The following is a 14,939-nucleotide window of genomic DNA, read 5'->3' as shown; positions in this document are numbered from 1 at the left end:
CCTCTCCGGGCCTCCACCTGCCCGTGACCTCCCGCCAACCCCTCCTCCTGTCTCGGTCCAGGACGGACGGGGAAGGCGCGGGAGATGCGGGGCCAGGGAGCAGCGCGCCACGCGAGGGGCCTCGGGGAGGCTCCCAGCGCTCGGCCGCCGCGCCCACCAGTTCAGAGGACACCCCAGACGGGCCTGGCGGCCGGGCTGGCGGAAGCGCGGCGTGGGGAGGGGCGGCTCCAGCCCCTGGAAGAGGGCCCGGCTCTGGAGAGACACAGGAGCCCGGGGCCCCTGGGGCCACGCTACTAGGAGCCCTTAAAGACAAGCTCTCCCGGTCCCCGTGTCACCGTGCGCCTGCAATCTCGGCAGGGGACGCAGCAGAACCCCATGGAACCTGGGAGCCCGAACGACCCCCAAAAGCACCAAGTGTGCCTCAGGCCCCGTATGTAAGGCTGGAGTCCTGGGGGCAGGGGTTCAGCAGCTGAGGTGAGATGCCGCCTGCCCTGGTGAGACAGCCCCCAGATGGGCCCCCGGGCCCTGCTTTGGTTCCCCTGCTGGTCAGCTCTGGCCGCTCACCCACGTTCTGTCAGCACCACTACTAACCACGACCCTCGCCCCTCACGGCCCAGCCTGCCACCTCCCGCCTGGACCGCACACAGAGCACCCCGCCTGGACGCAGTGGCGAGGGGAGCGGTCGTGCTACAGCAAAAACAGGAAGTTGCAACAGATCTGAAAAACCGTTACAGTGATGAAGGAGAAAATAAAAGCAAAACACATGTCCCCACAAATTTGTTTGTTACTTGGACAGATGTCATTCTTAACAGAACAAATCCAACTGAAAGTAAAGCCCACAACACCCCAAATTAGAATATATCGAACATGGAGCGCGCTCTGCCCTGAACTGGACAAAGTAAGTGCCCCACAGGACACCCCAACGAAGCCCTGGAGCCAGAGTAGGCGCAGGACTTGAGAGCACCCGGGACACCGTCAGGCGGCTGGGACAGGCGGGTCTGCCTGCTCCTAAGCCTTCGCAGCGGCCTCTCCGTGCAACGGCTCCCAGGATGCTGCTGAGGGAGCCTCGTGATGGTTTTCAGAGCACTGAGCACTCGACCCAGGTCTGTTTCACACACACAGGCTCACCCACGTGGCCAGAGCTCCCCCCACCCAACTCTCTACTCAACAGCCTACCACTGACCGCCGCCCCAAAGCCCACGTAGGCATGGTAGGGTGCTCGGAGCTTGGGTCCGTGCTGGGGTCGGGGCAGCTGCCCCCAACTCATCCTCAGGACCCCAGGACTAACGGGCAGTGTAGCTAACCAAGACACTGGTCCAAGCGGACCCCAGTGCGGCCCCCTGCAGCTGGGCCCTGAGCACACGCACCCCTGCCCCCGAAGGACGGCCAGGCCCCAGCAGGGGGGCTGCACCCCCAAAGGCCTCCATGAAGTCCAGCTGCAAAGAAACGACCGCCAGGTGTGACACAGACGGCAGGAGGCCGGGCCAGGCTGGGGACAGGCCTCTCAGAGCCTGAAGACCTGTCACCTCTGCGGTCACACAAGGTTTTCCCTAAAGGAGGAACAGGCCAAAGTGGCACCTCTCGCTCTTCTACCACGAAGTCTCTGGAAACACTGGCGTCTGACACCCACCCCACCGTCCTGCAGGGGCACTTCCTCACTGGGCCTCGAGCCCAGACCAGGACAGCCGCGTGCCTGCCAGGAGGTGACGCACCTGCAGGGCTGGGCTTCTGTCCCACAGGCAGGCGACCTTGGGCAGCTGCACGGAGATGCTCCACCTGAGAGCATCCCCGCTGCCCAGGTGAGGGCCCCGAGGGATGGCAGACGGGCAGGTGGCGGGCGATGCACCAGCAGGCCTATCGGAGACATTCTGAGACCTGTACTGGGCTTAACAGCCACTCAGCCGGGGGAGAAAGGCAAAGGGGAGGGGGTGGAGGACAGCCCCCCAGATGGGCCATCACACCTCAGGGGCTGGGAGAAAAGAATTCCCCTGGGAGAGGCACGGTCTGCCCCTAACCTGGGGTGGTGTCCCCCATGTCCGGGGACAGTGGGCGGGGAGGACACCCGAGTCCCTTCCAGGGAGCCCTCGCCACCACTGCCCCCTCGAACAGACTAGTCAGCACCCTCCAGGGAGGGCGTGGGACTCGGCCAGCACGCCAGCCCTGCAGGGAGACATGCCGTCCCACCATCCACACCGGGCTCCGCCGTACAGCGGCCCCGCCCTCGCCCCGCCTCCCCCGCAGAACTGTGCTCAGAGGTGCGCCGTGACCACAGCCCCCTTCTGTCGGGGCAAAGCAGGCCTCTTGGGGGGGATTCTGGCACCCTCTGTCCCCCCCCAGAAGTGAGAAGGGCGACAGCCCCAAGGAGCCACCCCTGTCAACCCAGTCAACAGTTTGCCAAAAACTGTCACAAATATGGCAAACCGTCCATCTGAGTGGGAGGCCTACTGTTCAGAAGCAGAGGCCACAAGGACATTCCGCCCACACCCACCATCAAAGGGACGTCAGCACGAGTGGCCCCGCGTGGAGGGGCCGGAGCACACTTAGCTGGAGCCCACGCAGCCAGAGGCGGGAAGTGGAGCCGCCGCTCTGACAGCAGGCGAGCGGTGCCCAGAAAGGGTAAACGTTCACCCGCCACACGACCAGGCCTGGCACCCAGAGGCTGCACCCTGCCGCGCGCAGCAGCCCAGCCGGGAACAACCCCGAGTCCGCTGCCGGTGCCTCCACCCACGAGCGCTCAGCAGGAGAAGCACCACGAGGGCCACGGACTGTCGGTGCTGCGGGATCCGCGGTGAGGGCAGGTGGAGGGGAGAGCCGCCCAGGGGCTGGGGCTGAGCTCTGAGAAAGGCCAGGAGGGCAGCGTTTCAAGCTGGACCGTGGTGACAGCTGAGCGATGGCAAACATTTTCTGAAGACCATCGAACCGTACTCTTACGCTGGGTGAACCGTGCGAGATGCAAATCGTGCCTCCACCAGACTGTCCCAGCGAGAAGGAAAAAGCAGCCGGAGCCCAGGCATCCACCTCCGAGAGCGGCTCTAACACTGGTCCCCCGGTGCCCGCGAGGTGCCAGGCCAGTGGGGCACGCGCCTTTCCCAACTCAGTCCCCGCCCAGCTCTGACAGGGGGGTCCAGCAACCAGCAGGCTGGCAGCAACTCTGGTTCCCTACAGCCACGTCCGCTCTGCCCCTTGCGCTCATCAGGGCAGAGCCCCAAATCCCACCCCTGCACTGCTGGTCAGAGGCCAGCACAACCGAATGTAATGAAACATGACAAAAGCCCAAAGCTTGTAATTACTGGAGGTGGGGAAGGGATGTGGGGCGGACAAGGCAGCAGAGCTGGGCACGGTGACCCGCGCCGGGAGGGAGGTGCGATCCTGCCTTCCCGGGGGCTGGGGGGCTCCTGGGAAAAGAGGGGTTTAGGCCAAAGCACGGAGACGCGTGTTCCGTCCGGGCAGCGGGGACCGGGACAGCTGCAGGTGCTCGCGGGAGGCGAGGGCAGGAGCCACACGTCAGGACCGCAGGCGGGGAGCAGCCCGAGCGCAGCTCAGCCCTGGACACAGGTGAGGACAAGACTGCCGCCCACGGAGGCCCTGTGGGGAAGGAGAGGACGGGGCCCCGCCAGCACAGGTGCCTCACGACCGCCAGGGCATCCATTCCCTCCTTGCCCCGCTGCGGCCAGTGTGCCGCTGTCACTCCACACTCCCTGACGTGCAAATGGCCATAAAAAGGTGAATCACATGCCCCGTCACGTGTACACAGAGGTGGAGCTGTCCTGCGTCCCCGCTCGTCCCCGCAGACCCTGGAGTGCGCCGTCTTGGACAGGCACTAAAGGTGGAGCTGCCCTCCACCGAGACCCAGGCCCAAGCCGGGCCTTCTGCTTTCACAGCCCTTTCAGTTCCTAGAATAACTGCTCATCATTCAGAGGCCCTGAGAGGCGGGGCAGAAAAGGAGGCTGTCTGAGGGCTGTCTTGAAAGCAGGGCTGTGGCCAGACTCTGCCGAGGGGGGACACGGGGGCCCCCGACCTCCAGGATGCGGCTCCAGACACCAGCTCCCGTGCTCGCAGGTCGGACGAGCCGGGAAGGCCAGCACGACATGAGTGACCGGGCCAGGATGCGCACGAAGAGGGAGGAAGACTCAGCGTGGGCTCTGCAGTGCCGGAGACCCAAGAGGTGTCCTGGGTAGTTCAGACGGGGCCAGAGCTCGGGGCGTTCTGCTCAGCAAAGGACCAGGAAAAAAAGGGCCTAAGGTCACGATGACCCATCATGACCCCACAGCCATGCTTCCAGAAATGGAGTTGGCTTATTCTTACTCAAGGGAAACCCAGAACTCCTTGAGCCTGGTCGGCACCAGCGTGCTTCCCTGATGGTCAAGGCACACCGTCAGCCGGGGAACTCCCTGCTGTGTGAGAGCACCAAGACCAGCCGTGGCACAAGGCTGGTCCCTCCCTGACCTGCCCCAGATCCTCAGATGCCGACAGCTGTGCAGGCTGAGCCGCCTCCCGGGGCATCTCAGCTCAGGTGTGCATGGCGCACGCCATGCCTCCACGGACCTCACTCACCCTGCTCACCTCCTCCCACGACGGAGCCGTGAGCCCTCCACACTGTTCCCCGCCCCCCGCAGTGCAGCAGATCCAAGGGGATGCCCCGTCCCAGGGCCACATCCATCTCCCAAAACAAACCTTGTAAACTCAAAATTTAAGGTTTAGAAAACAGGTCTAATCACCAGAGGCCAAGCAGACGCAGGGACCATGACTAAACAAGGGCCTGGATGCTCCCAAACAGAGGCCCACGTGTGCCCGGCCTTCCCCAGACGCACAGGGACGGGGCTCCCACAGGCTACCCCGCCCGCTCCAACTCTGGAGTCACACGGCTGGGTGGTGGCCCTGTGCTGGTCCCACACTCCAGACATCCCAGACGAGCTGCTGCTTCACCCTCGCTCACCACCAGAGACGAGACCCGACGGCATTCTCGGCGGTACCTTCGTCAGGATGAGCTCTCCGACGAGCTCAGAGCCACGCTGGGAGTGGACCTGCCCAGCCCCGGCCTGCAGAGGAGCTCACGTCTGGACACTTCTCAGGCTCAGACAGGAGAGTCCCGTGTGCCCCGATTACCCGAAGCAGCAACAAAAGAGAGAACCCGAAAGTCACGTCCGTGTCCACCTGGGCCACTCGCCACATTCTCTCCACTCCTCTCCTCCCCGGGCCCACGATCATCCTCCTTCAGCTCACTCACATCAGAAGGGTCCCCCTCCCCCCCCGTATAAACACAGGGAGAGCAGGGCCGCATCCCGAGAAGTGACAACAGACAGGTGACCGAGACTCCGCTCAGACCCTTCGTTGCCTTTCTGACTAGCCTCCTGGCCCTGTGCTGACCCCCACCTACTGGACCCCATTCCTGGACCAAGCTCACCTCCCAACAGGAGATGCTCCCGCCCGCCGGGGCAAACACTGAGGAGGTCAACATTTAAGGAGGCACCCCACCCTAGTCCCTTAGCAAGCCCTGCCCCCTCCCCCGGGCGGCCTCCCCGGCTTCCGCATCCCTCCCTTCGGGTCAAACAGGGGGCTCTTTAAACAAGGGCAAGCTGCGGGCAGGCAGGCCTGGTCCGAGTCCTGTAACTTCCGAATCAGACCCGACACACATGGCATCACCCCCAGCAGGGGCCTCTCTCCCCAGAAAGAGACTCCCACCAGAGACAACCCCAGAGCAGCAGCGCCGGCCCCTCCTCCCCTGCCCGCTCACTCCCAGAAGGGCACGCAGTCCACGTGCTGACGGAGTTCACGACGTGGGCCCAGAGCGTGAGCTCGCGGAGTGGCGCAGGCTGAGAGGCAGTGGACGTGAACGCGCCCCGTGTCAGCATCCTCCAGGGCTGTCCAGCAGGTCCCCCGGCAGTGCTCACTCCTCTGGACTCAGGACACGCAAAGCATTTAAGACTTCAAACCTAAGAAGTACCTCCCCCACCAGTAACCTAAACCCTCCCTCAGCATCTCCAGAGCCAGTAAAAGCGGGAAGCACTGCAGATGAAAGCGCGCTCTCGCGGCCGATCCAGGGCCGGCAGAGATCGGGGACGAGGGCAGGAGGGACCACGAGGCAGGCATGGCCCCAGACGGGTGACCGCACGTCGGTTTAAATTCCAGCCGCGTCCAAGGCAGGCCTAACAGGAGCTCGTCGGGGCTGGGTGGGGGCTGGGCGGAGGCGTGCGGGGCACGTGCAGGCACAGCCTCCCAGCGTGGAGGAAGCAGTTCTGAGACACCACCGGTGTGAGCCCACCGACTCCTCCGACCCCGCCACCCTGGGGACGGGACGGGCAGGCCCCCATCTACGGAGAGGCCCCAGCTGGGGCAAACAGACCAAGTTCCCACAGAGAAAGGACACTGAGATCTCAGGTCAGAGGCAGTAATGCCAGAAGAATGTGGAGACACCTCCCCGCGGCCATGCCCCCGCGGCCATCCCCACGGGACAGGGGCCGGGAGAGCCCAGAAAGGGGCCTGCGAAGAGGCCTGGCCCGCTCAGCCCCACCCCTGCCCCAGCACAGCAGAGCCCCTGGGGGCTTCAGGGGCTGCATGGACAGCAGAGGAACCGCCTCCAAAATTCGAAATTTGGAAAACCCAATGTCTTTGACGAGAACCGGCCCCTGCTTCACGGCACTGGCCGAAAGCGCTGGACCTTCCCAGGCAAAGGCAGGAGGAGGGAGGCGGTCCTCACTGGGTCTGGGTCTCCTCCCTGTGTCCTGGGCATCCACATAAGAGATGCTAGTGAAAGACCTGAGACTAGAGAAACTAACTCCCCAGGAGGCCGGGAGGTGGGGGGCCCAATGCAAGTCTTCGAGAAAAGACAGCTAACACCTGGCACCGGAGCACGTGGAGGAATCGGAACCCTCGTGCGCCCCTGGTGGGAACGCAGGACGGGGCCGACACGGGGAAACAGTGGGCAGCTCCTCAAGAGGTTAAACACGAGTCACCGCAGACCCAGCAGTCCCCACCCCAGGAATGTGCCCAGGAGAAGCAAAACACGTCCACACGAAGACATGTAAGTAAACGTCCACAGCAGCCCAGAGGTGCAGGCTGCCCAAATACCCATCACCTGGCGCTGGATACACAGCAGGGCACAGCCGTACAGTGGGACGGTGCTCAGCCACCAACAGGAGTGACGTGCTGAGCTCTGAAAACACGGTACCAGACGCAGAGCCCGCGTGCATGACTCCACTTACGTGAAACATCCAGGACAGGCAGATGCACAGAGACAGGAAGCGGACTGGTGATCATTAGGGGCTGTGGGGGTTTCAGGGGAGATGGAGGGAATTGGGCGGGGGGGGCGCGGCTATGGCATACGGAGTTCCTTTTTCAGGTACAAAACAAATTCTACAACTGACTGCGGTGACAGTAGCACAGCTCTGAGCACACACTAAAAACCACTGAGTCGTACGCTTTACACGGTGAAGTCCGTGCGTGCGAGTGACGCCTCAGTGAAGCCGTCACCAAACGAAATTCCTCAAAGAAGTGGAGGGATCCACACCATTAGAGCAAGTGAGAAGGCCCGGACCCGAGGCTGGCCCCGATGAGGCCCCAGCGGGCCCCCCGCACCCCGGGATGGACGGCGGAGGCCCTACACACACACGGGGCTGGGGCGGGGGAGACAGAGGACAAGTGCCCGAGGTGCCCAGCCCAGGGGAGGGGCTCGCGGACCCCCGACACAGAGCCACATGCGCAGCGAGCTGCCGTCCCCAGGTCCAGGCGGAAAGAGGGGCTGCTCAGGAGCTGGCCCAGCAAAAAGGGAACCAGCTCCAAACTGACGTTCAGCTCCGAATACGCAGCAGGACAACGGCCCTCCAGGCAGACACCCAAGAGCGAGCTGTGCTCTCAGAATCCTACCGCTTGGCTACGTCTCTTTCCCAAGAAACAGTCTTACCATGTAAGGGTGGGACTGAGTTCTGAAACGACAGCCTGCAAGAATCCACCTTCTCAGTTCACTTCTAGCAAAACAACAACGACAACAAAACCACGTAAAGAACCAAAAGCTAGAAACCTCCCTTGTCAAAAATCCAGCCATCTCGAGCAAAGCAATTAGGTATGCAAGCCTAGCCACCCCTTGCCAGCAACGGGGTGGGGGGTGGCAGCACAGCCAGACTGGGGACTGCTGGATAGAGCTCCGGGCTCTCTGGGGGCCCCCTGTAACAGGCCCAGGCAGCCCAGCCAGGCCAGGCCCCTCCCTGCAGGCTCAGGACGGGCCCCAGCTCAGACAGGGGCCCTGGAGGTCAGGGCTTCGGCAGGTCACGGCTATGCCCTCAACAGTGCAGCACCGTGGCTCGCTTTCCATCCCGCCGTCTCAAGCACGAACGGTGGAGCTTTCCGGGGCTGTGACATGCGATGACATCACCCTTCTGAGAGCTACTGAAACTGTCTCAGTTTCCACTTGCCTCAGGGTCCACCCACTGACCTGGCAGACACTGGTGGTTATGACCGACGAGACCAAGGACTCTGTGGGGCTCTCCAAAATTTCTAAGGGTGTAAGGGGTAAAAGTTTGAGAACCAATGTACTCTGGATGGTGACCACCCCCTCGTGTGTCACATCACAGGGTGAGGAGCGACCCGAGGGCCCTGTGTGGGGACTAAGGTAGCCGCACTGTCCCAGACCCAAGCAAGCCGGGCGGGCAGACGAGGAAAGAGCTGCCCGCCAGACGAGACGCCCTGGGGGTCTCAGGACGTCAGGGCCAAACCATGGTGAAAGTCCACATCCAGAGCGTTAACGGGATCGCCTCTGGATGGAGAAGAGGTAGTGAGGGGAGACCACGAAACTACGGAAGCAGATACGCATCACCCGTCACTTGAGCACGAAAGGCAACAGTGCCCGCCCTTCCCAGCAGGGCCCGTTTCTAACTCAGACCCCTCCTCCTCGGCCCGCCCTTCCCAGCAGGGCCTGGTTCTAACTCAGACCCCTCCTCCTCGGCCCGCACCCTCCAGGAAGAGGCCGATGCCACACACTGTGAGGCCTGGCCACACAGTGGAGCTTGGTTTCCAGACGATGAAACTGGGCAAGAACAAATCCCTGCCCAGGCCGGGCCACCGTCTGCACAGTGGGTCAACAGGGGCACATGCCACACAAAGACAGAGTCACCAAGCAGCTCTTCTGAAACCTACTATAAACCAAGGGGCTAAAATGTCCTTCACTCGAGAATCGGCTGCTCTCACCGGCCATGCTACAGGGGACTGGTTAGCACCCACCCCTGCTTTTCCAGGCCACTGGGGAAGAGCGGCCCCAGACCAAGCTGCACACATTAAGAAAGCCGTGGGTGAGGACAGATATGTCTCTACTGGCCCTTAAGTCAGAAGCCACCTTGCAGAATTAACCCACGCACTGCTTACCAAAACAAAGGTTCCTTCCCGATACAAACAAGATGCAAAACTCCATACAGCCTTCAAGAAAAACGAAGACTCAGAGAACCTGTTGCTAAACAGAAGTAAATGGAGGGATCCACTTTAGGGTCCAGAGAGAAGTGTGTGTACACAGTCGGAACACAACAAAAATGCTCTAACTTGGAATCAAAGATTCCTGGAAAGAATGTTTGCACAGCAAAATTCTTCTCCCTTGAGACTGAAATGCCCCCACCGTGCTTAATTTTCCTGACATTTCTGAGGCTTTGAAGCCACAGCTAACGGATCTGAATCATCTGAGTAAAACCATGTTAGCGTGGATGTTACTGCAAAGCCGAGAATAGAATGCTAAATATACAGACGCACGCCCATACCGGGCACTTTTGTAGAAAATGATCAATCGCGAAACTCGATAAAGTTGCCCCGTCTGTGCCCAAGTCAGAGGGCCCGCAGTTCATCTCCAGCAGGGAAGCATAATACATGGCGCTTGGAAGTTAAAATAAGAAAAACACAAAAACAGCGCCTACCTTTGATTAATAAAATCACACCTCGCCTGTACATGAACTTAGCCTACAGAAACATCCCACCCATGCTCGCTGCCAGCAAAGGGAGGCTCGGAAGAGGCAGGGATGCAAGTCATGTTTGCACCAGTGGTCTGCGTGGTCAGTGGCCGCACCCTCACCGCGGGAGGAGCTGGGGGAGGAGGGGGCGGGCAGTGCGAGGCCGCCTCAGGCTCCATCTGGGCCATCACCCTTTTTTTCTTAAACAAGCACGCCACTTGCAGCCACATTCTGCTTTATTTGGGTTGGCAGTATAAGTACCAACAGCGGGGTGGCACCGTGGCTGCAACGCCGAACTGGGTCAGCCTCCGCCTGCCTCGGGAGCCGGGGGAGCGCCGGGCCTTGGCAGACTCTTCTCCCAAAGGCCTCGGGTGCCTGGGTGGGAGGTCTCAGAAGGTAAAGGCCTTGGGCAGTCAGCATCCTTTTCTCTGGCCTTGAAAAGCTTCTTGCATCTTTCTCTTTAACAGACAAGAAACATAAAGTCCTCCAGGGCTTTCAACAGAAACCCCTTGTTTGAGAACTAGACAGCTACTAAGTTACAAGGTAAAACGAGGGTGCCTACACCTCCGAGCAGCCACAGACAGCTCTGCAGACAAAGCAAGCAGACGGGCAGGGGCGAGGGCCACGGAGGGCCGGGTCGGGAGTCACAGGCCAGAAGTCAGGGGCTGGGGCTCGGGAGACACGGGCTACGGTTTGGGGACCAGGATTCAGGGCTGAGCTTCTGGGGACAAAATTCTGTACCAGGGTTGGGACCAGGTTCAGGGTATGGGGCCCTCGGACTAGGGCTCGGGGGCCAGGATTTGGGGACCTTGGACAGGGATTAGGACTGGTGTTTAGGGACCTGGGTTCAGGGACTGGGCTCCGGGTTCAACCTATGGAGTGTGAAGGCTGGACCAGGAGACCAGGATTCCAGCGCCCAGGGCCAGGGCTCAGGGCTGGGGTCCTGGGTCCAGGGCTCAAGTTTCAGTGTCTCGGTTCCAGGGTCCCAGGGCTCAGGACTCAGTGTCTGGGTCCCAGGGTCCCAGGGTCCCAGGCTTCAGGCCCGAGTCCGGGGTCCCGGGGCTCTGGGGTCAGTGTCTGGGTCCCGGGATTTCGGGCTTCAGGACAGGGGTCCGGGGTCCCGGGGCTCAGGGTCCGGGGTCCAGGGTGCCGCGTCCGGCGCCGCACTTACGTCGTCGAAGAGCGAGCCCACGTTGGCCGTGACCAGCAGCACCGCGGTGCCCGTGGCGGCTGCCTTCCCCGCCATCGCGGCCTGGGCCGGGGTGGCCGCTCTTCGGGGCCGACCGGCCGGGGTCTCCGCGGGCCGCGGCGTCAGCTGCGCCGGGGGGAGACCCCGGGGCGCATCGCGGGCTCGGCCGGTCGGGCGGGGCCTGGCCAGGGTCCGGCCGCGCTCGCTCTCGCTCTCCGCAGCCCCACGCCCGTCGCTCTCCGCCCGCGCTCAGCGCGGCCCGCGCGCAGCCATTAGGATCGCGGCCGCCGGAGCTCCCGCAGCGCCGCCGCTGCCGATAGCTGAGACGAGGCCCGCCCGGGCCGGGGGCGGGGCGAACGCGGGGGTGGGGCGGGACCGCCAGGGGGCGTGGCAGGGTTCGGGGGCTGGGCCTGCGGGAGGTGGGACGGGGATACGAGAGGCAGGGCGGGGCCTGAGGGGGCGGAACAGGGATGTGAGGGGCGGGGCGGGGCGGGGACTTGGGGAGGGGAGGGGCATGTGGGCGGGGTGAGACTGCAGGGGCGGGGACTGCGGGGAAGGCGGAGAGGGTGTGGGAGGGGCGGGGTGTGGAATCGAGGCAGGGCCTGAGGGGTGGGGCCTGCGCGGGGCGCTCCTGCGAAGGCCTCGGCGCTCGCAGCCACGCTCCTGTCAGTCAGCGACTGCCCCGCCTTACCCCACGCCGCGGCGGCGCACTGACTCCTCCCGCACCCCATGACGTCATGGCCCTGCTTCGACGGCGCTTCTTAAAGGGGCCGCGCGCTGCTCCGGGCTCGACCGGGCGCGACCCCCTTGCTCCCGGGCAGGGGTTGCGGTGGGAGCACGTGGCTCTGTGCGGACTGCGCCGGACCCACGGAGAGGAGGGCGGCGAGGCCGGGCCGCCGGACCGGACGGCTGAAGGCAGCAGGCGCGCTGGGGTCGGTGGGGTCTCCCCAGCCCACCCTCCGCGCCAGGCCGTCCGCGGAAATGAAATGGCCACTGGTGACGGGAGACGCGCGGACAGTGCAGTGAAAAATGACAAGTAGCCACCAACACTAACGGTGGCACTAGGTTCTGTCCACCCGGTCTTTGCAGGTGACGTTGACCGCGTATCCAGGACGGTTCTCAAGGCTCTGAAGGCGCATCTCGGCCGCGCGGCCGCCTTTCCACGGCGCCGGTTTGGACAGTGTCCAAGGGGAGACGAGAGATGTGCGCGCTGCTCCCTTAGGGCAGGCGACACCACCACCTGTCAGGGCCTGGGGCGCAGGCCCTGGGCTGCGGGCCCTGTAGGGAAGGCATCCCCTCCTGCCTACAGCGACCGCTCAGCCTGACAACTTGAACCCATTTCACTTAAAACCACTGTCCCGTCCATGCAGCAGCTGTCGGCTGTGGACTGAATGTGTCCCCAGAATTCGTAGATTGAAGCCCAACCCCTAGTGTGGCTGCCTGTGGGGACGGGGCCTCCTGGGGGCTAATTCAGGATAAATGGGGTCTTAAGGGTGGGGCCCTCTTCCAACAGTGTTGGCCTCTCTATAAGGAAAGACCACAGAGCACCTGCTGTCCCTCACCCACAGCCTCCCACCCTGAACAGAGGACAGAGAAGAGGTCATGGGAACACACAGCAAGAAGGTGGCAGTCCACAAACCAAACACAGAACCCTTTGGAACAGCATCCCCGATTCTAGCCTCCAGAGCTGTAAGAAATAAACCTCTGTTGTTTAGGTTGCCCAGTCTGTTACGGCAGCATGAGCTGACTGACACAGCATCTCTTGTTTTACTTTTTTACAAAAGCAGCACATGCCAGGGATGCCCTTAGCAGAAGCCAAATGCAAGGGCCTCACTGATGCCTGGGACCTATTTCCTAGGAAATGGCTTCGCCTCCTCCCCTCCCCTCCCCTCGAGCTGTTTTCTTACTCCCTCCCCAGCCCTCTGTGGCCCAGAAACACCACTGCCCACGTGCACACCGGCACATAGGTACACATGCGCTGGCGCGCACGCACACGCACACACACACACACACACACACACACACACACTCACTCTGAGACTGCACCTAAATTAGAGAAAATTAACTAGAGAAACTCCAGCCCCACGGCCCTAGCTCAGGTCCCAGGGGGTGTCTGCGCTGAGCACCGGAGCTCCTGGCCTCTGCACATGTGCCCCCTCGCTCCAAGATGGCGCCCCTTCCCCCCTCTCCCAGCCGCCAGCGGGTCCTCCCTGCCCAGGGATGCCCTTACCCTTCACAGGGGAACATTTGCAGTCTGAGGCCCCCCAGCAGCTGGGCCTCCTCCGTCTGGCCACCCGCTCTGGGTGGTTCCATCATCCACCATTTTCTCCCATGTCTCCACTCCCTTTGCTGCTAACCCACTCCTTAAAGTCAACCAGCCTTTGCCCCGGGACCCGTGGCCCCTCCCCTCCAGGCCCTCAGACAGCGCCTCTTTGTGCACGCAGCCCACTGGGGCCGTGCTCACCGTGATCGCTGTCTCCTGGTTCAGCCATGTGCCCGACCGCCGCACACCCCTGAGGGCAGAGCCACCTCGAACCCAGCGGGTGGCCGCACACCCCTGATTTCGCGCTGCCTCGTGGGCCCGCGGCCGTGTCAAGGCCATGGCAACCGTGTTCGTCTCTGTGCCCCAGAGGTGACTTGACTGGCCTCTTCTGCTCAGGCTTGTCCAATGCCCCTTCCTCCATCAGACCCCTCTGAGCGCCCCCAGCGCACCCCATGCATCCCCCTCATATCACCCATCTCACCATGGAAGCCAGGCTCCCCTTTCCCCTCTGCCTGTTGACTGCCTCCCCTCCCCCACCGCCTGGGCACAGCCTGTCACAGAGAAACGCTCCGTGAGTATGTATCACAGGAATCGATGACACGCCGAAGCCATCACCATGCCCGGGGCCAGGGCTTTCCAACTTTCAGAGATGTGGAACATTGACCACCTGTGTTAGAAGCCACGTTCCTAAAATCATTTTTGCTTGACTCCCTTCTTACCTTTGGAACACTGTTCCATGTCTGTTACCTTTGCAATCGTAGTAAGAAGAAGCAAGAGGAGGAGAAAGAAGACGTTCTGCAAAGGCTGCTTTCCTGGCCCAGGAGAGGCCTGGCTTAGCCCCTCAGTGTTCGAGGGCGGCGGAGGGTAGGTGGAGGCAGCCCGGGCTGCGGCAGGGGCTCCTCAGGGGAGCCAGCCCACTGCGACCCGGCCCGCTCAGCCAGACACCCTCTGGGCTCCCAGGAGGGAGGCTGACCCAATTCTTTGATTAAACAGCAATATGCTGTAAGCTTTTTTTTAAAAAAGGACAGTATGTTAGCCACTAAGTGTATCACATGTTTACTTCGTTTAAGATAGTAACCAATTTATCTATGGATTCAGATTAGCCGATGGTTGAGAGGTTTACAGCTGGGATTCCTCCTCCACAGGCTTAAAAGTTATCCTCCCTCAGGGGCTTCCCTGGTGGCGCAGTGGCTGAGTCCGCCTGCCGATGCAGGGGACACAGGTTCGTGCCCTGGTCTGGGAAGATCCCACATGCCGCGGAGCAACTGAGCCCGTGAGCCATGGCCACTGAGCCTGCGCTCTAGAGCCTGCGAGCCACAACTACAAAGACCCAACACAGCCAAAACTAAATTAAATATATAAATTTATAAAAATTTTAAAAAAAAAGAGTTCTTCTTCAGATGGACAGAGAGACAGATGGATGGATAGATAGATGGTACTTTGTAGCTGCACGATGTGCTTCAATCATTGAATAATCGATCTTCAATACTCCTGCAGGGTGGGTCAACCTTATTCTGTTGTATGTAAAAACACTAGGTTAACTGACTCACTCAAGCTAATTTTC

General features: G+C 61.8%; 1 protein-coding gene across 3 annotated transcripts in view; it reads right to left on the bottom strand.

Moving 5' to 3' along the window:
• INPP5A (inositol polyphosphate-5-phosphatase A) overlaps window positions 1–11,220 on the bottom strand; it is a 180,258-nt gene extending 169,038 nt beyond the window's left edge. For all 3 annotated transcript variants that reach the window (XM_082674241.1, XM_082674243.1, XM_082674242.1), the window contains exon 1: window positions 11,095–11,220. In XM_082674241.1, the coding sequence (XP_082530367.1) occupies window positions 11,095–11,169 (75 nt within the window). In that variant the 5' untranslated portion in view covers window positions 11,170–11,220. The remainder of the gene's footprint in view (window positions 1–11,094) is intronic.
• Window positions 11,221–14,939: the final 3,719 nt, after the last annotated feature.

The sequence above is a fragment of the Grampus griseus genome (assembly GCF_964374135.1).
Source record: "Grampus griseus genome assembly, chromosome: 16".
Classification (NCBI taxonomy): domain Eukaryota; kingdom Metazoa; phylum Chordata; class Mammalia; order Artiodactyla; family Delphinidae; genus Grampus; species Grampus griseus.
This window is presented reverse-complemented; position numbering and strand designations above follow the sequence as displayed.